The sequence below is a fragment of the Phaethon lepturus genome, unplaced genomic scaffold (assembly GCF_000687285.1).
Source record: "Phaethon lepturus isolate BGI_N335 unplaced genomic scaffold, ASM68728v1 scaffold5242, whole genome shotgun sequence".
In the NCBI taxonomy this organism is placed as follows: Eukaryota; Metazoa; Chordata; class Aves; order Phaethontiformes; family Phaethontidae; genus Phaethon; species Phaethon lepturus.
Window position 1 is genome coordinate 73,531 of NW_010522467.1, and position 25,318 is coordinate 98,848.

General features: G+C 37.9%; 1 protein-coding gene across 1 annotated transcript in view; it reads right to left on the minus strand.

Annotated features, from left to right (window-relative positions):
* Window positions 1–25,318, minus strand: part of FAM120B (family with sequence similarity 120B) — a 49,176-nt gene that overhangs the window by 1,174 nt on the left and 22,684 nt on the right. Inside the window, exons 6-8 of the mRNA XM_010281807.1 lie at window positions 8,361–8,567; window positions 4,388–4,496; window positions 3,004–3,117 (exon numbers count right to left, since the gene is read on the minus strand). Of these exons, the coding sequence (XP_010280109.1) occupies window positions 3,004–3,117; window positions 4,388–4,496; window positions 8,361–8,567 (430 nt within the window). The remainder of the gene's footprint in view (window positions 1–3,003; window positions 3,118–4,387; window positions 4,497–8,360; window positions 8,568–25,318) is intronic.

Here is a 25,318-nt window from a genome sequence, read left to right on the forward strand (position 1 = left end):
CTCACTGTTTATGATTCTGGTGGTAGCTGAAATTATCACGCAATACTTCTAGGTCTCTGACAGCTCTTACTGATTATGGCCTTGTCCCTCCCCTGGGTCCATCATACAGACAGTTCTGGTGCCTACCTTATCACAGGCAGAAATTCTATATTCTTTCCAATACCTTTCACTATTCCTAATGTATTAAGGTATCCTTGACTTCAGCCTTTCATGTAGCTGTTACAACCAGTCCCATAGACACTCTCTTCCCTATCTCCTTCCCTTATCTTCAGCTCGCTTTTCAGACAGGTTTTCATATACTAGTATGAGAATCATTGTCCAAATCACTGAAATTTTAAAATATAGTTATAAAAGTATAGAAGACAATGCATAGACAAGGTTAGATTTACAAAAGATAGCAAAAAAAAAAATGTTGATTTAGATGCAGATGGTAATTTGTATGCTATGACAAACAACCTCAGCGTTTATCAGCTGGACTGCTGAAGAGAGCGACAGAGACACATGACACTCAATAGTGATTTCCATAGTTCTTAGTGCTCAGTTTAGTTTTAGTTATTTGTAGAATGAGGTAATGATGTGATTCAAATCAATGTATTAGTGGTCTTAACTGCTAATTAATGAAGTTTTGTCTACCAGTAGGTTATATGGCATGTGGTGTGGTGTTTCAGCCACGAACCTAGGATCCAGAAAGTCATGCTGTATTACAGACATCTATGCTACCTCAGGCAAGACTCAATGCACACAGATTATGAAGTGCTGCAATGCAAAGATTTATATCTCAGTAACAGAAGCCCGACCTTAACTTTAAATTAGATACCTATGATCTATTTAACAAGCATCAGAATGGACAGACACTCAAAACAGGATACACAAAAGTCAGCATGCTAAATAGGAAGTCTTCTAAATTAACAAACAAGAACCAGTAAGGAAAAACCTGCCTCCCTGTGAGGCTTAGATGTCCTGCTCTGAGTTACATGGATGCACTCTCTCCATTTGTGACACACAGCCAAGAAATTTATTAGAAGAACTTAAAATAAATAAAACCAAACAAAAAAAACCCAACCCCTCCCACTGCACCTCCTCCAAAACCCCAAACCCTGCAGCTGAATTTCCTTTTCCCAAAATACAACTAGAGGATGAGATCTTAATTACAACAGAACAGTGGTTAGTATTCACCATAAAATGAGGGATACCTAAGTTCAATTCTTGTTCTGCCTGAGGGGATTCAAACCATCCTCTCTGAGAAATACCAGTGCTTCTTAGGTTTATGCTTTCTGGGTGGAGGCACTCTTTCCTCCACTGTTGAAGCTGAGCCATTGTCATGGAATTCTTAAACATTAACTGATAAGAGAGACCAAAGGCTTCCTAATCATAGGTACACTCCCGACACAGAAGATATGGGTCCCGTGGTTACTCTTCTATTACTTTTTAATGCACTTAATCCAATGGTTTATATATAACATGCAACATCAGGAACCATAACAGTATACCATGGGAAGGTATATAAAGGATGGGATAGATAGATATCAGTAATAATTCTAGAAGTTTTATCACATAAGCTACCATGGAACACAAAATTGCTACTTTTTTGTTGTTCATTTTCTTTCTCTTTAGTGAGAGACACACATAGAGCAGAGACAACATACATAATGTTGCAACAACATAATGTCTACATAATGAAGCAACCCAAATACCTGTCTTAACACTAGTAAACTTAGGAAAGAGAAACCTTGTCAAAATGAGTCATCTTGGCAGATCAGTTTAAAAGGAGCTCTAAAACATTGCAGGGCTCTTTTGTAAGGGCAGATACATTTTTCCAACAGATCTATTTTACTTGTAACAGAGGCAATTTAATGGCACTTATGGGATCATGTTTTAAGAGCATCCTGAGGGTAGTAAATAGGGTTAGTGTAAAAGCCAAGATATTTTAACAATGCTACTGAAACTCATTTATAACACAGTTCAGCATAGTTACTGTGGAACATACTTGTGGAATGCACCTAGTTGTTAAATCTCTGGAGCTGGTCAGGGATGACCTCTGAATAGCAGGCTTCTTGAGATGGTCACAGTAACAATGACCAGTTTTGGTTCTGCTCACAGTCAGCATACACACTCTATATTTTAGCTTTACATTTTACATACATAATCAATCTTATCTGTAAATCAAATGATAGTATCTCATTCTGAAACATATTAAAGACTTTACTGTATGTATTTATTATTTATCCTCCCTAACCACATCATCAATCTCCTTTGAAAACCTCCTTCTGGAAACACAGAAGAAATTTAGGCTCTGCAGACTTAATAAAATAATTGCTCTTTGTTAAGACACTTCCTTTTGCTTATTTTTTTTAATCTACGCGTATATGCTTTAACTCGTAATAACGAGGAAGTAAAACTGAATTATGTCATTTCAACAGTGTTATCCACAGTGATGCTTCATTGAAATGTCTGTTCTATTCAAGAGGTGAGACTGGTGAATGACTTAAGGTTAAGGCCAAGACAAGACAGAACTTGCATTTATATTACTTAGGCAATGATCTGGAAGCTCAGACCCTGATCTAGAAAACCACTTAAGAATATGTTTAACGTTATTCATATCCTTAAGTGTTTTGTTGAAGTATGAACCAAGACCTGCAGCTACAGACTTCAGACAGATATTTCTGTGCAGCTGTGCCAATTCACTTTAGAACTATCACAATTTTTAAACACAGTTCAGCTGAGACCAAACATGGAAAGTTTAAATACCACATGAAAGCTTTTTTTCCCAGAACATTGTGAGTAAAAGATGACTCCAGATTATAATGCTACACTCTACCTCACCTTGCAGAGTTAGTTTTTGCTAATGGTAGTACACAACTGTAACTGATACAAGTATTTTTACTGACTGCTGTAGCCACAGGGTAACTGCATACCTACAAATGCAAACTGCATATAGACACAGAGCTGTTATATTGCTGATAGAGGCAATTCCAAATACAGACACATGCACGTATTTTTTACCTTGCGGTTGAGGATTTCTCCATAGGAACCCCCTCATCTGGTTATGATATGGAGGAATAAAAGAACTTCTATGTGTTTCCTGGAACCTGGGATTAAATTCTCTCTGTTGTCTTCCTGAAAAACAGTTTTTACTAAGCAACTCTGACTGTATATAAGATTAAATGAAGAAAAATGATAGACAGCATATTCTTTTTTGGGAGACAACATTTCTTAGTTTTGTGCCAAAATACTTATGCGCAATTACAATTTTTCCAAACTAAAGTCAGCCTAATAAGCATGGTTCTTGTCCTCACTTCCATCTATGCAGATCATGATTACAAGCTGTTAACAAGTGCATTTAGAAACCAGATCAAAATTTTATGACACAGATTTGGAGACTGCAGTCATTAAAACAAAAGAGAAATCTCTGTTCCAATTGGAATCACAAATCATAAGTAAAAGGGTTAAGTATGGCTCTCAAGCAATAGCAGATGCTAACAAGGTCTGGTATCATACATCACCAACAGATACCCTTAGTTTTGAATGTCCAGCACCAATATGGTTAGTACCACATCAGACACATAATGCAAAGTACTGAACTAGCAAAAAAATCATTCTGTCTGTTGTAATTTGCTCAATGAATTTTGAAAGGGTAATTTTCATCCTCACAGACATTATAACTGGTCAAGTATTAAGCAGGTAATAAACACAATACCAGTATAAACATTGAGATTCAGTGTGAATTATTTCAAAGCCTCAAAAGCCTCAACGTTCAGGCTGATCTGTGAATGATGCTGAAAACCTTTTAGATGTTTCTTTTTTCTCTGGAAGTCAGGCAGATCAGATGGGGAAAACAAATGTCTTTAGTAAATTGAGCCATAAAGTTGGGGAAAAAAAGCACAAGGTCTTAGGCAAAAAAAAAAAAAAAAAAAAAAAGCTATTCTCCAGGCCAAAAATTTTCTTATAATTTGAACTGTATCGGTCCAACAAGGAGTATTCTCTCAACGCCTCACTCAGACCTTCAGCTACCAATGTTAAAATAGCTCCCTTGAGGGAAAGGAAGAAAAAACCTCTGAGTCATCTAATTCGTCCTACAAAAATAACTGTAGTCACTGAGTAAATAGCAGTGATGTTTCTGTCAGTGAATGATATTTTATTTATTGCATGTATCTCACTAACTATGTAGCTAGATGGAAATATTATTTTGTCCAAACTTGGGTAATCAAATTCACATGAATTCCTAAAACCAGAAAATATTTCTGTAGATTTCTCCTTTGGTTTCTTGGAGAAAGATCTTACTATTTTCTTAGCTTGATGGGCTACCTATGTAAATGCTGCTGCTGTTGAAGGATAATTGAGCTCATCAATACATTGACTTTATTGAGAAAATTAACACAATACCAACCTGTGATAAATCCATTCCCTCTTGGTCTGCTCTGTATTGTTCTTTTCTTCGCCATGCAAGCCTTGCAAATGAAAGACTTCAGATTCTGGAAAGGTGTATACAAAGACTCCTGCAGACAATAAGGTTAAAATTCAGTGGCTGTTCTGCTTTTCTCTCTTCAGGTGCAGCACAAATCAACCACGTATACAAGAACTGAAAGTATTTTCTTAGCTGACACTGATACATACATGAAGCTGGTAGATCTGGTTTGCATTTTTTCAGGAAACAAAGTTCAAACATTTCATATTAAAAGTGGATCCTTGGAGGGATGAGTTGGGGTGCAGAAGAAATGTTTTCCTCTTTCTCAGTGAAGTTTGTTTTTCTTCTCTGTTCACATATGTAAATCACTTGCTTTCCTATTCTATTACCTTGCACCTGTAGATATACTTCACTAGACTTCTATCAGCAAAACCTCAGGCAGAGATGGTTAAAGCCTCCAGATAAGGACTAATGAACTCATGGGAAGCACACCAGTGAAAAATCAAAAGTATCTTAATCTCATACATTAGAAACAAAACTTAACACAACAGCCCAAACTCCAGGCTGATAAAATATAACCAAGTCTAAAGAGAAACGGGGGAATTAAATAAAAATGTTTACCTTGTGGTGTGATGAAAAGTTCTACTGCCAAAAGGACAAGTTGAAGCTATTTAAAGATGCAATACTAAGAGATGTGATACATCCTTAACTTTCACTGATTTCAGCAAGCTTTGAAGAAATGTCATATCTTAGAATCTTTTTATTTTTTATTGATTTCTATCAGGCATGTGAGCAGTAGTACACATGGAAAAGAATTATGAAAAGACAGATTTTAGAGCAATAGCACAATTTGTGATTTTCATAAAATTGAACTGATTTTTATAGGATGACAATTCCTTTTTGCAACCACCAAGGCAGAGGGGGAGCAGGAAGGAGGGGAAAGGATTATAGAATAAGGTAAAAATCCAATAGGTGGCAAGACTGCAGCAACTAGAGAGATTTCTTAAATTAGAGGTAGAGTCTGAATCCCTGAACACCCCCGGCCCCTGCAAACTTTCCTAGCACATTTTTTGAGTTATCGAAGCTCTTTGTAGAGCCTTAAGCAAAACCCAGAGTTGTTTTTTTTTTTTTTCCACGCAAACTGAGTACAGTCTGTGAAGAATACCCACTACCGGGAAAAACCTTTCATTGTATTCTTGGGAGAATAAATTCAGAATGTGTTTATGAAGGTTGGATGAAAGGCATGATCAGAAAAGGACAAAACATATCACTTATGCTGACCCCATTAGGTAATTTGGTTTTAATTTTAAAAAATTGATCATGAACATACTCATTAGTGAGAAGCAGAATAGAAAGGCTAATAAAGTGATAATATCATTGCCTTACTGCTTTATGAGACTATTATACCCAATTTTCTGTGTGGATAAACAAACTAATATGATTACTGTTATGAAAAACAGAGAACTAGCATAACATGAGCTTAGCATTTTTTTTTAAAAAGCAAGATGGCTCTATTTTTGATTCTTATCAGAAGCTTTCCATTTTTTATCTTTAACAGCTGCTAGGCTACAGAGAGCTGAGCTATACAAAAATTTGCCCACACATATATCAACTGCATTTAATTTATACATATTCTCCTCTTTGGTAGAAGAATCTGTGGGAAGCAAACCCTAAAATGTTCAAAATTTCTGGTATACATGCAAATATATTTAACCAAGATTGTATTTGTACTGTAATTTTCATAAAGCTATTAACTGTATTTAAGCCCATCATAAACAACACAACACTAAGAAGGGACCTTAGGAGTTAGGAGACAAGCACCGAACACCAATAGGAGTAACTTTTTCCTATTACTTACCTTTTCTATAACAAAACATCCCATGTAGAATAACTTTTTTTCTGAATACAATGCTGTCACTACCATCAGATTAGATTTATGGTGCTCAAGGGTAGATTGTTAACAAACAAGCGCTGAAAGATCTTGGCTTCCAGCAGTACATTAAGCTCTGCCAGGAACTAAGTACCAGTTTTATTTATTGAAGTTGAACTTACAATAATAGGAAAAACTTGTTGCCTTGCCAGTGTCCCCAGCTAAACTGGCATCTCTTGGCAATTCTCCCAAAACCAGATTCTTGCCTTAAACCGATAAGCTGGAAAGCTATTTTATTAGTCTGGGAGCTATCTCTGCCATATATGTACCATAAAATCGTACCTAAAAAAGATATTTAAACTACCCTAAAAATTCACAGGGCTAGATTATTTTTCCCCACAACAGAACAGTTTATCTGGGGTTTGTTTAAACTAGAGTATCAGGCTTTAAAAAACACTAACCTAGATATTTTAGTTGATCTACCAAATTTCCAGCTCTGTTATAGGGATCTAAGCATCTTTCTTCATCCTCTTTCTAAGACAGGTTAAAATATAACTTTAATCTGACCACATAAAGATTTTCAAATATTAGCTAAAACATACTACCTAACACTTTTAAGAATACATCTCAGCCAGTACAAATTTTGTACAGATTCAGATACATATTGTAAAAGTTATTCACTAACCTGAATTCTACCCAAATGGAAAAGAAGTATCAATTTCACATTGATCTATATAGTTTTACATTTTCCCACTTACTCTTTAGACCCTCTATTGTTCTGCAGAAGTCCAACATGAAAAACTGGATGAACCACTGGCCCAATCCAAAAGTGTACTGAAATCAACAGACCAATTAATGGGAACCACAGGATTTGGATAGAGGCTATAGTCCTGATCATATCATTTATTCCATATGGAAAGGATTATCTTCCTCCTCCATGCTGAAAACGCATACATTCCACCCACCCACACGCGTTCCACTCATCACTCCAGACCAGGATGGTATGTAATTGGACACAAAATTAGAAGAGAAAACTAATTATACAACAACTGATACTGAATGCATGAGATTAAAATCATGCAAAACCAAAAACTTTTTTCTCTAGAATAATTTTTATTTATTTTAACCTCAAGCAATATATGTAACAGCAGGTAAAAACATTTCAAAGGTAAAATTTTCAAAAGTAATTAAACGATACAGGATTTTCAGTTCCACATTGAGAGGAGACACATTAATTGAAGGTCTTAAGAGCTATCTACACAGATGAGTATAGCTCTACCCAAGCATCTCTCCACATATTCTGTGCTGGTGGGGCATGGGTCAGGTCTGATCCGAGGCTTCCCTGCATTAATACAGCCTTGCACCCAGTCTAGCAGACCCTACCTCTGAGCCTGGACACGATGCCATCCTAATGCACCAGGTATGGTCCATACCCAGCAAGACTTTGCTGGTACCGCCCTGCCTGTGCCTGGGCAGACATAGTCATACTGTTCTCTTGGTAACATAGCATTCAAATTGTACAAATCCCCAGCTTCTTAAAAGTGGGACTGAGAACTAAATAAGCACTCAGATGTACAGAAAGGTACTTGGTGAGATTCTAAAAAAATACTTAGGTATATACCTTCTTGTTTGAATTCACCAAACCTCCATCTCGAACTTTAGGTTCCTTAGTATCTCTAAAAATATCACTCTTAAACACTTTAAAAATTATGCCCAATGTGCTTAAAGACATTCGTTAATATGTTGCCTAAAATGTTATATGGGAAAAAATTTCATGAATACCTTAGTACTAGAAAACCATTACAGGCATTTTCATTTTTTGAAACTGAGAACCATTTTGACACTTCCTTACACTTCTGAGTAATGTAAACAAAAATAAAGGTAAAATTAGAGCTTCCTTCATAGACTCAGTACCTCTACCTCCTTAGGTTTTTTTGGCAGAGAGGATGAAAAAGGAATAAGGAAGAGAGGAAAAATATGAAGAAAGAAGACCACTGTAAACATGATTATTAAAACAATGAACAAACATGGACAGGTAAATTTTTCGAAGAATACAGAACTGTCTAAGAGGATGCAATTACTCACATTGCCTTCCAAAAGCTGTTCCAAAGAGCAACCTCGGTGCGACTGCTGGTATTTTTCTTGAAAAAGTTTTCCATCAAACACTTCCCAAGGCATCAAATCATCCATTCTGAACGGAAAGCCACAGGCACTATTGGCCATGAGCAAAGTTGTAAGGCCACGAACAAAGACAGCGCCAAGATGTACAGCTCGGGAGTCCACTTGTGCAAGCTGTTAACAAAATAACAACAACAACAAAAGGTGGGCCTCACAAATCAGAAAACAGAAGCAGTCTTACCATAACACGTAACCATGTGAACAGCAGAGCAAATGATAAACAGTCCCAAAGCTGTGACAATGATGGGCCTCTATTGCACAGTAGAATTCATCAAAAGATTCTGTGTCTAGTTTTATTCAATAAAATAAAAGAAGTGGCACTTGTTTTAAAAACTTGAGTGAGATGCTGTATTTGTTAAGACCGATACATTCAAAATGAAAACAGAAACACAAAATAAATGGCTATTCTCCGTAGTATTTCTCAAGCATTAGCAGATTCCCAGAAAGAATTCTGTTAGTGAATGCTAAACATGAACTGCCAGTATAAAATAATGTGTACAGTGATCCATTGACTTCCACAGTTTGATCAACCTTGAAATGTTACAACACTTGGAGATCATGTAAATTATATGATTTAACAGAACAAAGTTTATTGTGCCCAGGCTTTTATTTTAAACACTCCAAAATTTCCTCTGACTGTAGTCTGAAAGTCAAATTATTTCACTTCAACATGGACGACTCCAGAAGAAATACTGGAATGGTATGACAGCATCCAGAAAATGCAAAATGAGAAACTCAACAAGACAATCAAAACTCACGGCCAAAATAAACTTGATGGGTGAATCTAACATCCTGCTGTGGCAGATCCTAGCAAACTACAAAAGCCTTGAATCCAATATGGGGAAAGCTGTCATTTTAAGTATTGTGTAAACACTACAAAGCTCCTCTGTGGGGAATGCTGTTTCCACAGTCTGTACCGAAGCAGTCTGTCAGGACCAGGAGGGATTCGTAACAGTGTGCCCATCAATACTGTAATCCATGGCAGCTGTTGTACCCTTACAGTATAAGTTATACCAGGAATGGAACAGCATCCAAAATAGTCCAGACAGAAAGGACAAAAATGTAGCTCAAATTTGTCTTAGCCCTATCTCCTAAAGAGCTGTGAATTGTTTGTTTGAAATGCAATGAAAAGGGTTGGCCCACTATTACTAACAATAACAACATCTTACACCTTGAAAGACCCCCAAAAGACTTAAAGGTATGCACGTACACCACCACTGCCTTATTTAAAAAATGACAAGTAATAGTAGACAACATGAAATGTACTAAAGGATCAGAACTTTTTCCTCCCTAAGGTCCACACAACAAAACCAGGAAACCTTTGCTAGTAACATAGAGCTACAAAGCTTTTTCCAAAAGAGGCAAACACAATAAATCATTTGGAGAACATAGGTAGAACCTGGTCAAGGACTTAGGTTTTCTCTATTATTATGCAATGAGATGAAGTCTGTTGCATAATTTGACTATGTGAAACTGGCTTCTGCGATAGGGTTCCCCCTAACCACAGACAAGGGGCAGTAGGGTTCTGTTAAGCAGACTTGAAGATACGACATGTATGTCCAGTGACTGTTTTTTCTACAGTCCAAAAGCAAAAGAAGACCTAGAGATGATGATGCAGGCAAAAATTACCAGGCAGGGTGGTCCAGAGCCCTCTGAGAAGAACAACTTCTGCCTCTAGTGATTTCTGGAAAGGCATCAAGCTGACCACCAGGGCACTGACCCAACGTGACACTCCATACTTGAAATTCACCCAATACAGACAACTGAAGACGATCACTGACATCCAGGCAAATGCAGACAACATAAGCTAATCTGAGCAGTCATTTGGAAAGGCCCATCTTTTTCTGACTGTGCCACTTCATACTTGAGTAAGGGAGACCTTCTTCTCCCCTCCCTTTAAAATAAAAGTATTTTCAGTATAGGATCAGGCTACTGAGTTTCAGGAAGTTATTGCCTCCAGATGTAAGCTATCATTTTGCCAGCTGAGACTAGCAACTACATGCACACTCATAACTCTCTTGCTCTGGCAAATAAAACAGGTTTTTGCAAACCATTTAAAAATGCTGAAAGGTACTTGAAAGAGGAATGTGGTTTAAGCAAACCAGTATTATTTGTACTGAATTGACTGTAAGAGTGCATACAGCCAGTTATCATGTTGCAGCTGAGAGATTCTTATATTGTACTAACCAGATTGTTTCTGATCACCTGATCAAGAAACAAGACCTGCTAAGGAAATGAGTCCACATCATTACAAGCTTTAAAATGGAATCTGCTTGGTTTGTGATCACACAGTAAGATTTTATGAGCGTGAAGTACAAAGAGTAAGAACTGTTTGGAATCCTCAGAACTCCCTTTTTTTGCAAGTTAATCCAGCTAGGGAATTCTTTCAGAATTTATGCACCCTGGTCTTGTTCTCAATGCAACAATAAATCAAACTTCAAATAACTTCAATAAAATACTTTAGAGCACTTTGACAACTAGCAAAGTTTTGCTCTTAAGCTAGACATGTGAAGCTACAATCAGCAGTAGAGTTCAAGAGTGACAGTAGCACGCCAATTAGCTGAATCAAACTTGGCCAAATTTGTATCAATACAATTTATACTACCAACAGCCTCTTTATTATAGATCAGTACAAAACCAGACTGAAATTCCATCATACAAATCAGTATCTTCTGCCACTGAATTATCAGTAAGTACTGATAACACCAAAAGATTTAATTGCTGAAAACAAACTTTTATGAAGAATAATGAATAAAGCTGCTGAAAATAAGAGTAAATGCTGTCATCTGCAGCAAGGAATTTCCCATCTTCTAATTTAATGTCTGTGTACTATATTACTATGAATACATACCTTTTTGTTGTTTATTGACAAAGATGCTTTACTGTTCTTTTTAAGTACTGGTACTAAGGATGTAAAACAGCTGTTAGAACAGATTACTAATACTGTATGTGGATGCTGGATGCCATCTGGGCCATAAATCTTAAAATAAAGCTTTTATATCTTTATTTTATTCTGAAAACTCTAAGCATATACCTAACACAAATATGTGATTAACCCCACTTTCTTCAGTGACATTATTCAATTTAGTGCAAAACAAAGGCATACATATTTGCAGAACAAGTGTCTAAATGAGAATTTGAAAAATTTTGCTTTGATGGTGATGCACAAAATAGTAAAATACAGAAGAGGACTTTGAGTGCTGTATCAAGCTGGAGATCAGTGTAGCAGCATCACTGACGCCAATTGTTACTTCTGCTTAAGTGAGTATGAAGTCTGAGCCACCAATACAACCCTAGCTGTGCTGTTTTCAACTATGCTTGAGACATACTGGCTAAAAAGATAAAATAATGTTGCTGGTGACAGGTTTTACAGATAGAAGACTTCACTGTCTAGAGATATCAATCCAGAACTTTCCTAAAGCACTAAAGTATTGGGGGGGTGGGGTATGGATATCAGGTAAGGCTTGTTGGGTTTTTTTAATGGAAATCAATATTGGCAAGACCAAGGCAAGAACTATCAACAATTATTTCTTCATTTTAGTAAGACAGGAAATATATTCACTAAAGGGTAGTTTCTATTTTCCATGTCTGGCAATGAAAAACAAAGAAAATGAAAGCACAGTGAGTCTATAACAATGAGCCTGTGCACATGGCAAACCACAGACTTGCTTTGCCATGGGAATGCTCACAACTGCTTGGTGTCTGCAATGCAAAGACGTCACGATGAGGAGAAGTGGAAAATTCCACAAGAAAAGAAGGCTTGCCTTCCAGGGCATTACACCCTAGAGATTACTTCTTATTGGAAATTGTGTCTGTTCTTTTTACTATTTTTATAAACTCAGGACCCCAGTGAATCATGTGAGATACACCCCTGTGATCCTGCTGCCACTACTCCTACCACCAGCTGATGACATTTGTGTGAGAGAGACAGGGAGTGCGTGAGAACGGCTCCTCCTGCACCAGCTGCCTGCGCTGCGCCCCTGCTGCTGCTCCTACCAAGAGCAGCTCCCCATCCTCTCAGCGTTTGGCGAAAAAAATTACCCTTCCTATTTGCCTACGTTAACTGAAGACTGAGAAGAGAACTCAAAAATTCAGACTCCTCACTGCAGCAGAGGTTACTGATAGCATGCTTAGAAGGCCTGAGCTGAACTGGGTAAACCCACTTGAAAAGAGTAAGAGAAGTGCTATAGCACCCACATCACTAATATATACAGGTTCTTTCTAACAATTTGAGAAATGCCTTTGCTAAAAGAGCCATCATCATAGACTTGTATCATGCCTTTTTCTGCTCTAGAAACACAGGGCTTTAGCCTGTGGACCACAAGGTCAGGCTGATCCCTATGCTCATGTGCATCCTCATTGACCTCAGAAAGACACTTTGCAAGAAGGAAAGTGTTTGCTCACAGGACCAGTTTCCAAATCTAAACCCACAGACTGTATATCCTGATGAAGAGTTTTTACTTACAGGAAGAAAAACACATGGATCTTGTATGTGAAATGCAAATTTCCAATTCATATTACTTCTAATTAAATCATGATAAAAAAATAATCAGGATGTAAAAATACCTTTACGTTTTAAGAAAATAAAGTCCTCTGAAACTTCTTTGTGGATTCACAAGTGATTTTTTGATAGAGGTAGAAACTTTATCTTACGCGCTTTGAAAGCTGCACAACCTATTTTCAGGAACATACTAAAAAACCCCACAACTCCTTCACCATTCTACTCTATGGAGTTTAGAGGGTTCAAATTCTGTTAAAAGGATGAATACCACAATTGAAATGTGAGGGCAAGTATCTGAACATGCCAGATCTCAGCAGACACAAATGAAGACCAGAACTGTACTCACCAGCAAAGCCGCCTCACTACCTTCATTTCTAGAAACCAAAAAGATATGGCAATTTTACAATCCTTTACTTGCGCTACTTTACATGTCATCTGTATCTCAATGCACTAAATACTACAGTTCATTTAAGAACTGGTTCCTTTAGTACGATTTTCAACAACATTCTGGGGACACACTTTTTCAATGAAAAAAAATGTATTAATTATTGTTACTTAGGTTAAAGTTGTTCTTATGCATTTAATTTTCTTCCTAATTTGTTGCCTTCTTCCTGTGGTTATGCTGAATACAGAAGATATGACTATGGTTAATATTTTGAAATATAAATTTTAAAAGAAATAACTTAAAAATTACATAAGGTGTTTTTTCCTTTCTTCTCCCTTTCCCCACCCACCCTCAAAACAACATACCTGTTTCTGTTATAAAAAGGAAAACTCAACACTCAAGGACAGGGTAGTATTTGCTAATTTCTAGTTAAAATTAATCAATTGAAGATCAATAATTAAAAATCTATGAAATTTGATCCAAGCCATAAACTGCTGGAATTCAAGTGACAGTGATCAAAATCTGAGTACTTTCCTAGTTTAACCGGTTCTTTTTAGACCCATTTGAACTCAGTCAGTATATTATCAGTAGACTACTTCTTACATTACCTCCTCCAAACCCACCTGTATCTTAAATGATCAAATATTTAACCATAGGCAATTTATGCTTGAGCAATAAAGGCAGCAGCTAGATCCTATCTCACGAACTTGTCATTAAAACAGTAAAGCTTAGCTTTGCCTGGGAGAGGTAAGGCACAGTGTGTTCCAAATACAAAAAGATGAACTGTCAACTGATGACAACTTCACTAAAGTTAAATTCTCTGCAATGGAAAGTTTTCAACCAAAAGACAGAGCCCTTTCTTGAATTCCAGATCTTCCTGCCTTCAGCCATTAGTATAAATTCCCACTGTGAGTTGTAAAAGGATGCTAAAACCCCTGTGTACTGGAGCTGTATGCTCTATTCTTGAGCAAAGATAACCTAAACTGGTGCAATGGTGGTAAATTTAAGGAGTGTTACCTACTGAGCCGGGCTAGTGAAAAAGTACATTTACTAGGCATCAGTTAGCTTTAAGCAATAGGCTGCTGGGAGCGTAGTGCTTCCTTGAGCTGTCAAACTGAGGGGGGAGAGGAGCACCAGTATTTTGCAAACACAACTAAGGTCTATTCTGATAAAAGATTACAGCTTAAATTAAGCTCTTCCTGCTTAAACAAGGTGTGTGCAAAGGAAAATGAGGCTTAAGAAGAGATCCTATGAGGGCATCTGCTGCAACAGAAACTAGAACAACCAGTTTTTAAACACTTCTAAGGCTTCACAGTAAATATTTAGCAGTAAACAACCCAATTGTTTAGTGTTTATATGTTGAGGAAAGTTTATTTACTGGGTTTTATCAGGAGTTTGATGTAAAATGATACCTCTCTGTGGAACAACACTTATTTACATTAAGCCAAAAACTCCAAAGTAGTCAACCTAAAAAAAAAGCTTCAAAATTCCTTTTACCTTTAAGCACCCTACAAAATAATAACATAAGAGTACTACTGATAACCAACCTGCAGCCACTTAAAAATCTCCTTCAGTTCCAAAAAGATTGCTTCTAATTTCTTGCCTAATTTAATTTTCAAAAATACTGGCCTTTATCAGAGCTCTTAATCATATCCACAACAAAACCCAGCATAAATGACATTTCTGTGATGATGAATATCACCAGTTAAGTTTAGCCCCTTCAGCTTATTTGTACACCAGTTATGTAATGGACAGCATACTAGCACCGGCAAAAAAGATTAAAATATCATTATTTTTCTTATTTTAGCCACAACTGCTCGACTCTGGTCTAAATGATTACTGGGCTAATGACAGTCCAAAATACATGTGACATTTACAGAATAGTCACATAAATTTTGAGTTAAATTTTGAGTTATAGTCATCAGGCTAACCATCCGACTGTAGCCCAGCCAGCAGCCACATCCTTTTATAAAAGTGAATGGATTCATTAAGCTTTTAATTTTTACAGTCTTAAATACACGCTCATAGTTTTGGTGACATACTTATCTTTGAACCTCCCCACCTTTGCCTCATACAGATAACATTGGATTTATTTGGTAGCAAAATACGTTTTATTTGTTTGGGACTCTGAAAACTCTTATGATCACATTTTCTTCCTCTTTTTTTTTTTTCATGCATTAGTTAAATGTTGTGGAATTATGAGAAGGGGAAGTATGGGTAGCTCCATCTGCCTTGCAACTAATGAAGTTTGTCCCTGATGGAGGACAAACTGCTGACAGACTCCTGGTACGTCTACACCAGGAGCTGATGGGCTCCTGTATGCTATGTCACTAGCATCTGAAATGGTTCAGTAATTATTTGAAATTATTTCCCATGCCTGTAGTAATGTCTCCCTCTCACATAGATGCCCTAATAATGTGATGTCACATTAAAACTTCCTCCAGTTGGGCAATTTAGATTGCCTTCCCCTTCTTCCTAGTTGCCTATTTAAAACAATGAACAGTAACTTATTTCTCCCAGAGACTCCTACATCTCTGTGAAACGTGGCTGAAATTAGCCAACATACTCAAAAGTTATTAGGGGACATGGAGAAAAATTTAGAAAACATACAAAAGGTCACTTCCCTCTCTTAGTTCCAGTAACTTTCCATTCTAAGCCTTCAAAGATCAAACTTCTTCCACTACCTTACTGACACTCACTATATATTTCTGTATTCTACTCTACACTGACTAGCTCCTTTCCCAAAATCTTTAAAATGAGGGGCTTCATTTGCCACTACCTGCACTTTGACCATGCTCCTGATCTAAAGTCCTTACCCATACCTTACCTCAGCCATTTCCCTTTGTTTAATCGTAGGACTGGTCCATGGAACAAAGTTCTAGGAATAAAAATTCTGCCACCAGCACAACTACTCAGTGGAGTGTCCTTGGCTACCTTTGCTAATGCAGTGTGTTCTTTCACAGCTGCAGACAACACTGGCGACTGATAGCAGGTTAGGCATGCAGCTCGCAGTGTGCTGCTGTCTGGTGGCCTGTCTTGTGGACATTTTTCACAGTGTACTGTGAAACCGTTGCCATGGATTAAGACATCATTGTGACTACAAAGAAATTTTGATAGGTGGGAGTTCACTGTTAGAACTGTTCAAGGCTTAATCTGTCAAGCTTAAAAATTAGTTTTGTTTTTTTTCTCCCTAGAGTCAGAGTAGATGTTTAAGATCTATTTAATTGTCCTAATGTATGACCATTCCCCCTCTTAAGTTCTTTTGAGTATGTACTTTTTAAGGGCCTGATCTACTTCCCACTGAACCCAACAGAAAGACCAGTCAGTGAACTTCAGTAGAATTAGAATAGGCAAAATTTAGTATGTCTGAAGCTCTGCAGCTTCCACAAACATTATGACAACTGTTACTAATGTGATGTCTGGTATATACGCTCTTCACATAAAACTGTCATTGAACCAAGATGGTTAGTATAGAGAACTCCAGAAGAACAAATACTGTTTGCCAAGTGCAATATAGGTTTTGTTGTTGGGGTTTTTTTATCCCAGGGTTTCTTTTGTTTTGCAAAGTGGCTACACAATAAGATTGTTGATACTACAGTTCACCTTTTGAAGTGATAAGGTCCAAGGTAAACAGTTCTGGCTACGGAATTTTCCAGGTGTTAGGTCCACAGGCTGAGGAATAAGAGAACTGGTCTGCTTCTATTTCACGACAATGCTGAGGTCCAAGACAAACTGAACCATGGATCAATGCAGCAGTATCTCAGATGACCTATGAAAGGGATTGCCAACCTGCAACCTGTGATCAGGTATGTTCAAGATACTAGGAACCGATTTGTAATTAAGCTGCAATAGACTATCCACTTCCAGAGTACCTATTTCTTTTGTAATGGAAAACTGCCCTACACGGCTTGGAAGTTGTTACGTGGCTTGGAGGTTGCTACCTTTTGGCACAAGAATATCAACCCCATGCTATAGTTTAGATGAACACATACAGTGAAATTAGACAATCCTTGTTTGGTGCACACAACTGTTGCATAAAGATGGTCTTCTGAGCTATTCAAGAACTGACAACAAATAAAGGTTTTAAAGAAAATAACGTTACTTACATGCAATATTTTACATTTTCTTTTATCAGCACTATGTCAGAGCAAACTGAATAGAGATAGGGAAACAGTTTATGTGAGAGTAACTTGGCCACTTTTTAAAGGTTTACTTAAGATGGAGAAGAATGCTGTTTAAAAGAAAATGCATGCCCTGTAATAAGCCAACTCTGGGATCTCAGCACTTCCGCCAACATTGGACTCTGCAGGCACTTTGCTGATGAAATAAGCATTCCAGCCTCAGGAAGGGACCCACAGCCTTTTTAAAACAAAAGGTACCTTTTTTTTTTTTTTGGCACAAGGTGCTGCACCAAAATAAACTTCCTGCAGAACCACTACGCTTTCAGCCTTTTATAATTGAAAAATATTACTTGCTATTGTTGCCAGACTAAAGTATGCTTCTGTTTTATTGAAGCCTCAGTGTACACATACAACATATAATTATATAACTTTGCTACAAAGTAAATAACACTGAGCAGATAAAGGGATGGTTTTTCAAAAGTATATTGGCATAGCTCTGCTTTTGTTAAATTCAGTAGCAAAGCTCTCATTGACTTTAGTAGGAACTCATGAAACTTCAGTCCTAGCATAGAAATATCTTCTGCCAAGACATATTTCTGTATCCTGTACACAGAAAGTAAATAGAAAACTATTGCTAAACAGGAAACAATACTTACGTATGCATTAACTGCCTTTGCTAAAACCCATAAATACATAATTTCGTATTTGGGAAGGAACCGAATATCTCTTCTTTTCAACTTATCAGGGGAATATATAGCAGCCTAGTTGAATGTTATATACCTTTTTAGTTAATGTGCATATGCTTCCTACTAGAGCTGGTGTGACACTAGACATGCTGATTAGATTTCTAAACAATTAACTAAATCTCCACATAAATCACTAATTTTGTTTGGAGGTAACACACAACCACCTTTACACATGTGGTGTTTATTGTCCCTGTGTGTTGTTTCCTCACTTATAACACTGGGATAGAATTGTCTTAACAAGTGATGACGTTTTGAGGTGCTCAGATGTAATGCTGGTATGGGGTGTTATAACATATATGTATCACTTCTCTCTCAACACAGCTCCATTTCTTTATAAAAAGCTCCTTTAACCACATCTCAGCTACTGTTCAGTAAACGTCAAATTAAATCCTAAAATAAAGGTGAAAGGGAGGAGAATATACATGTGACATCAATATTAATGTTAAGAATGTATTAAAAATTCACATTTATACAGCACTTTTGGCTAAGGAACTTACATTATTGAGACTACTGGTGCACAATTTACAAGGAAGAACTAAAATATGAGAAAGAACTGAACAATTTGACCAAAGTCATAGAGGAAGCAACAGATAGGAACTGCACACCATCTTGACTTTTAACCTCTGGACAATGGTAATGTCAATCAAGGATACACTTGAAAAGAAAGGGAACAAATAAGTTCTTGGTTAGCCTTGCTGCTTCTGATATCCTCAAGATGAATGTTTCTACTTAGTAATTTGAAAAATTCCAGTACATCCTACAAAGCACTGTAACCATATGCCTAAAGGCTTCTTTTATCTTCTTTCTCCATCAACCTATAAATGGCTCATTAGGTCATTTCAGAAAACATTTTTGCTTCACCGAAGTTACACACAGCCATCTGCTTCTCCAGGGAAAGCCTAGACAGATGTGCAGCTTGCACTCCTGCTCAGGCGTGACAGGGCACGCAGGCAGGCGCAGGCAGCCCTGAGCAGATGACAGGCAGGTGCACGCGTGCCACCGCTTCCTGACGGCACGCTCCCTTCTCTCCCCGGCTCCAGCCCCTGCACGTCACCTGCCCGCTGGGGACACAGGTCAGCCCTTAAGGGCAGTGGAGAGCAACCCCATCTTTGCCACCCAAACACCATCACCAGCCCTCAGGTACTGCTTCTTCTTTCTAACATACAATGTGCAAGGAAGTGAAAACTATTTATCTCATGAGTAAACATACACTTTGACCAACACAAGCTTGGCAGGAAAATGTCAGCGTACACCAGAAATCATTATTTTCTCTCTCTGTAATAAGTTATCTCTGAATTTTACCTGCTGCAGTATTATTAAGCATGGATTAAAAATTAACGGTAATTTTGTTATCTGAAATTCCAGAGTGTCTTTTACCTTAAACATGATGAAAAATTCTCTATGCTATATAAAGCCTAAAAGCAACTTATAGCTGAAACATTGCTCCTATTTCCTTGCTGTTAAAACCCTGCTAATGAGCTATACGGCAGTGAAGGGGAAAACTCACAGAAAAGCACAGCAAACTTATACAATTACAGAGAAAAATGCAAGATCATCTTTCACGAAAAGGAGTATGAATCCTCTAGTTTAAGGCCCTTACTCAAAATCTTGCTTAAGATTTTCTCTGTAAGCAAACTGCATCCAACTAAATGAATGCATTTTTCTCAGAAGGTAGAAGAGCTGATTGAGTCACACTGGGGTTTGTATTAGTGCCAGTGCCACATAACAGAAGTCAGAGTTACGTGAATTCTGATACTTGAGCTTATGTCAAATGTAAAATATGTTCAGGGAAACAGACCCTAATAATATGAATAAATATACCCAATTTGGTAAGGAAGAAAATAGGGGAGAGTGAGGCAGAACAGCAGTCTTGTCTGGAACTTGAATATATTAGCCTAATAAAGTTTTCTTTTTATATATTTATGTGGTGGGTTGACCCTGTCTGGACACCAGGTGCCCACCAAAGCCGCTCTATCACTTCCCCCTTCAGCTGGACAGGGGAGAGAAAATACAATGAAAGGCTCATGGGTCGAGATAAGGACAAGGAGAGATCGCTCACCAGTTACCATCACAAGGAAAACAGATTCAACCTAGGGAAAAATTAATCAGAGTAGGATAATGAGAATCTTAAATTCACATTAGGCAAATCTTAAAACACCTTCCACGCTCCCCTTCTTTCTTCTCAGGCTTAACTTTACTCACAAATTCTCTAACTCCTCCCCCTGAAACACACAGGGGGATGGGGAATGGGGGTTGCAGTCAGTTCATCATGTCGTCTCTGCCAGTCCTTCCTCCTCAGGGGGAGGACTCCTCACACTCTTCCCCTGCTCCAGCGTGGGGTCCCTCCCACAGGAGACAGTCCTCCATGAACTTCTCCAACCTGAGTCCTTCCCACAGGCTGCAGTTCTTCACAAACTGCTCCAGCCTGGGTCCCATCCATGGGGTGCCGTCCTTCAGGAACAGACTGCTCCAGTGTGGGTCCTCCACGGGGTCACAAGTCCTCCCAGCCAACCTGCTCCAGCCTGGGCTCCTCTCTCCACAGGACCACAGGTCCTGCCAGGAGCCTGCTCCATTGCCAGCTTCCCATGGGGTCACAGCCTCCTTCAGGCATCCACCTGCTCTGGTGTGGGGTCCTCCATGTGCTGCAGGTGGAGATCTGCTCCAGCATGGAGCTCCATGGGCTGCAGGGGCACAGCCGGCCTCACCATGGTCTTTACCACAGGCTGCAGGGGAATCTCTGCTCCGGCACCTGGAGCCCCTCCTGCCCCTCCTGCTGCACTGACCTTGGTGTCTGCAGGGCTGTTTTCACATATTCTTGCTCCTCTCTCCCACTGCCAATGCTGTGTGCCATTTTTTCCCCCCTTCCTAAATATGTTATCCCAGAGGCACTGCCACCATCACTGACGGGATCGGCCTTGGCCAGCAGCGGGTCCATCTTGGAGCCAGCTGGTGCTGGCTCTGTCAGACACAAGGGAAGCTTCTAAGTAGCTTCTCACAGAAGCCACCCCTGCAGCCTCCCTGCCACCAAAGCCTTGCCACGCAAACCCAAGACAGTTTATAAACCAACAGCAGCAGAGAAAGGTAGAGCCACTTGTCCATGAAACAGGACCAAGAAAACTAGAATTTCTACAGAACTTCAAAAGATGATTACGAAAATAGCAACAGATTTAGAGACAGGACTTTCAAAAAATACTGTAAACAGTGACTAACTTCAGCTCCCGAGATATAATTGTATTTTCACTAATGCTTGATCCATGCAAATGCCGTACTTCACTTTCACTAACAGAATGGGGGAGCCATACCCACCACTTCAAAGTCATTAGAGAAAATAAACAGGTTCTGCGGTACTAAACTAGGCCTGGGAGGCCAAAACACAGTTATTAAGAGAGAAGCAGAGTATGGAAGCGTGAATACATTCAGCCTTAATATACAGATTTAATATAAGCAGGTTGACTTGAGGCAACTTTCTCTTGATTAATCATGTAAATTTTTTTAAATGTTTTAAACCAAAACATAGCTGCTGGGAGACTTGAACTGTTTCTATTTGGATTAGTTCATTTAAGACTATCTTGAGGAAATAAGAAGAAAGTTATATTTCTGAAGTTGAACAGGAACTGAACCAGTCTCATCTTGCAATCACATCCCATACTGATGACTTTTGTTTCAGACTAGCCCAGAACACTGAAAAAACCTGAAGATTGCAGCTGAGAGAATGGGCTGGGAAGCAAAGTCAAGATCAATAAACCACATCAACCACCCCCCTAATTCCCCATTCCCTGCCAGTTACAATATCACCTATCATTTTAAAAACACTTTTGACAGATGCAAGTTTTGCAGGAACATAAAGCCCCAATTCAGTAAAGCATTTGGTAATGCACTCAAATTCCTCTTTAGTTAATACCAACATACATCACTGAAGCAGGCCCTTAGTATGTACAGGAGGTTTATCTTTGAGGTCTTTACAATATTCTTACTTGTATTTTAGGTTTTCCTCAATCAAAATAGACTTCCAGCAAATATTTATTAGGAAACAGTCACACAAGCACAAGAAACATACACTCCCTGGGGAAGAAAGGGTTTTTTAAGCAATTATATTCTGAAAATCACAGATAGCTCATAAAGTCTGTTTGGAGTCTGTCTGAAAAGTATCACATGTAATGGTGTTGACAAACGTCGCTTGGCTTGCCAAATAGGTCAGAAGATTGAAATTCTGGAATGTTCAGAATCTGGGTATTATTTATGTTTTTCTGTCCGCATGGCAAGGGAGAAAGAATATCGAGTTTAAAAACACAGAACAGATTTAGCAACATCCGTCTGAAATTTGCAGGACCCTAACTAAGATACCTACATACTAGTCTAAAACATACTGCTTTTTTGTAGCATGTGGCTAAGTATCCCTCAGGAAAACATGCAGAGAAAAATATCTTGTGTAATATTGGTACTAAGCTTGATTAGCTTGATTACCAAGCTAATTCTGCTTCCATGACACTGTACAATGGAAAATATTCGAAGGTTCCATGCAACTACAATTCTTGCTAAAGCTAATTCTGCCTGTCAAACTAGTTAACTAGTTTGCTGAGGGTTTTTTTTTAGTATTCCAAAAGCCAGTTAAGCAATATTTAATATGTATTTTGTGAAAGTTCATTTGCAATCAAATTGCAAATTTGATTTGCAACTTATCATTTAAGATCTAAAATGACTGTGCTCATTTTGTATCAGTAATACTTTTTAAATAACTGAAAGCACTTGAAAAATTAAAGGAATATACTTCAGTGCTTGACTTTCTTATACCTCATATACAGCCAAACTGTTCCTTTTACAAGAGGCTCAGAAGATGGAATTAGTCCAAAGCAGATATTCTGACATAACTGGATATTTTGTGGCAAAGTTGTAAAGAGCTTGCAAATGCCATGAAGTCCAGCACTAATGGTACGTGTATGTCCACCTATGCATTTGCTGCTAACTTTGAGTTCATATTTTCTGACATTTCACTTTTAAAAGCATTTAACAGGACTTCATCTACCAATTTCCAGGTGTATTTCCTTTTTAACCAAATTTTCCTATCTCATCTTTGGCTACAACATTCAGAGAAGATATGATTCACAACTTTCCACCTCCAATACAATTTTTTCATACATTCACATATTTAGACAAATCTTAGAAGAAATGTATTTCTGTTTATAAGTCACTGTGGCCTCTCTTGTTTGAACAGTATTTTACATGCATTACAGGTGAAAGATGATCTGTAATTGCACTTGTAAACAACTAGGACCAGCACAACATAAGAAACAGGACTGCAAGCATGACTGCTCATGCTTCTTTTTTTCTACAATGGCCTCAAAGTTAGACTGATGGCTCTCTGGGCTTTTTGCCAAAACCACACACTAGATTAAAATAGAAAGAAGGGAAACAGGCAACCTGGGGTCCAAAATTTAATTCTGACCTTATGTATAAGCTCTATGGGAGGTTTGGGCAAAGCAGAATGTTAATCTACCATATAAGGGGGGCACAAGGAAACTCAAAAAAACCTGAAGAGAAAAAGAATGTATAAAATCTCTTCTCTATCGTGTGCACATTTTGGTATTTTGAAACCATCGATCTTGAAAAATAATCAAATCTTCATGTATAAACATTATGTTATTCTCAGAAAGTAACTATTTAATGTGCATTTTAGTTATATGTCCACAGCCCTCTTTCTTTCAGCATGAGACAAACTATTTTTTATGGCTTTAACCCACTTTATTCAAACCATGGACATTTATGTTTCCTAAATTTGGGTTTATGGATCTCACTAACTATGAAATATGGATAGTATATCAGAAAGCAGATTTCACAGAATCACTGAACCACAGAATGGTAGGGGTTGGAAGGGACCTCTGAAGATCATCTGGTCCACCCCCCCTGCCAAGGCAGGATCACCTAGGGCAGGTTGCACAGAACGTGTCTAGTCGGGTTTTGAACGTCTCCAGAGAAGGAGACTCCACAACCTCTCTGGGCAGCCTGTTTGAAAGTGAAGGCTGAAAAGACCTCTTCATCATATGAGGAAAACCGGCTCTGTTTACATTTTCCTCTCATACTTCACAGTGGAAGTTAAGTTTTCTTCTGCTAAAGCATATTTGCTAATGGACTCTTTTACAGAGACAAAACAATTTTTTTTTTTAATCAAATCAGGAGTAAAGGAGTATTTACAAGGAGTAAACACATTTTCTACCTTTAAAATAATAATATAGTGTTAAGTCCAAAATTGCAACTGAACAAATATTTTCGTTAAATTTTGCAGATGCTAAGTTTAACGTAACTTGCTTGAAAGCTCTGTTGTTTCTTGGGATCATGTTTTGATTTCTCAGTGGACAAGAAAAAAGTATGGTAAACAGATTAAACTTTGTTCCTCTGTCTTCCGACTACAAAACCCATATATTAATTAGCTACATACTAGTGTAATCCATTGCACTTGGATCCTCCACTGATTTTAAACAGAAATACCTAGAAAATTAAGCTATTAAATACCTATCAATAACCTATTTGCCACCTATTAATACAGCTTAAGGGCAGAACTCAATTTTGTAAAACTATTAAATAAACCATAGTAATGAGTAAAAACAGTTTAAGCTACTCTGAGATGGAATCTTGAAAATGAGATACTTTAATTACAATACTCAAAATGCCTGCTTTATTGATCATTATTTTTACAATATTTATATAAGATATTCTATTAGTTTAGTCTCCTGCCCTTCCAAGAGAAAATTCACAGGACATTACCAAGTTCAAATACACACCACAGTTCAGAAACACAGAAACAAGAAACAGACCATTTTTTACTCTTCCTGTGAAGTGAGATTAATCTCATACAAATCTTCAAATCGATCCTCGTGCTGTCACAAAATTACAGGTGGCTTATATATGCAGGAAAAAAAAAGTATTTTTATGGCAATTGATACAACAGAACATCCTCTCTTGATATAGCTTGAGAAGTCAAGATACACAACAAAGTGAGAAACAGCAACTCTCCACTCGGAGATCCAAGTCATTAAAACACAGGAAGAGAGGTTAATTTGAAGGCAACAGAGGAAAGTTTTGAAACTCTTACTCACCTATTCACCTCAGAAGGGAAA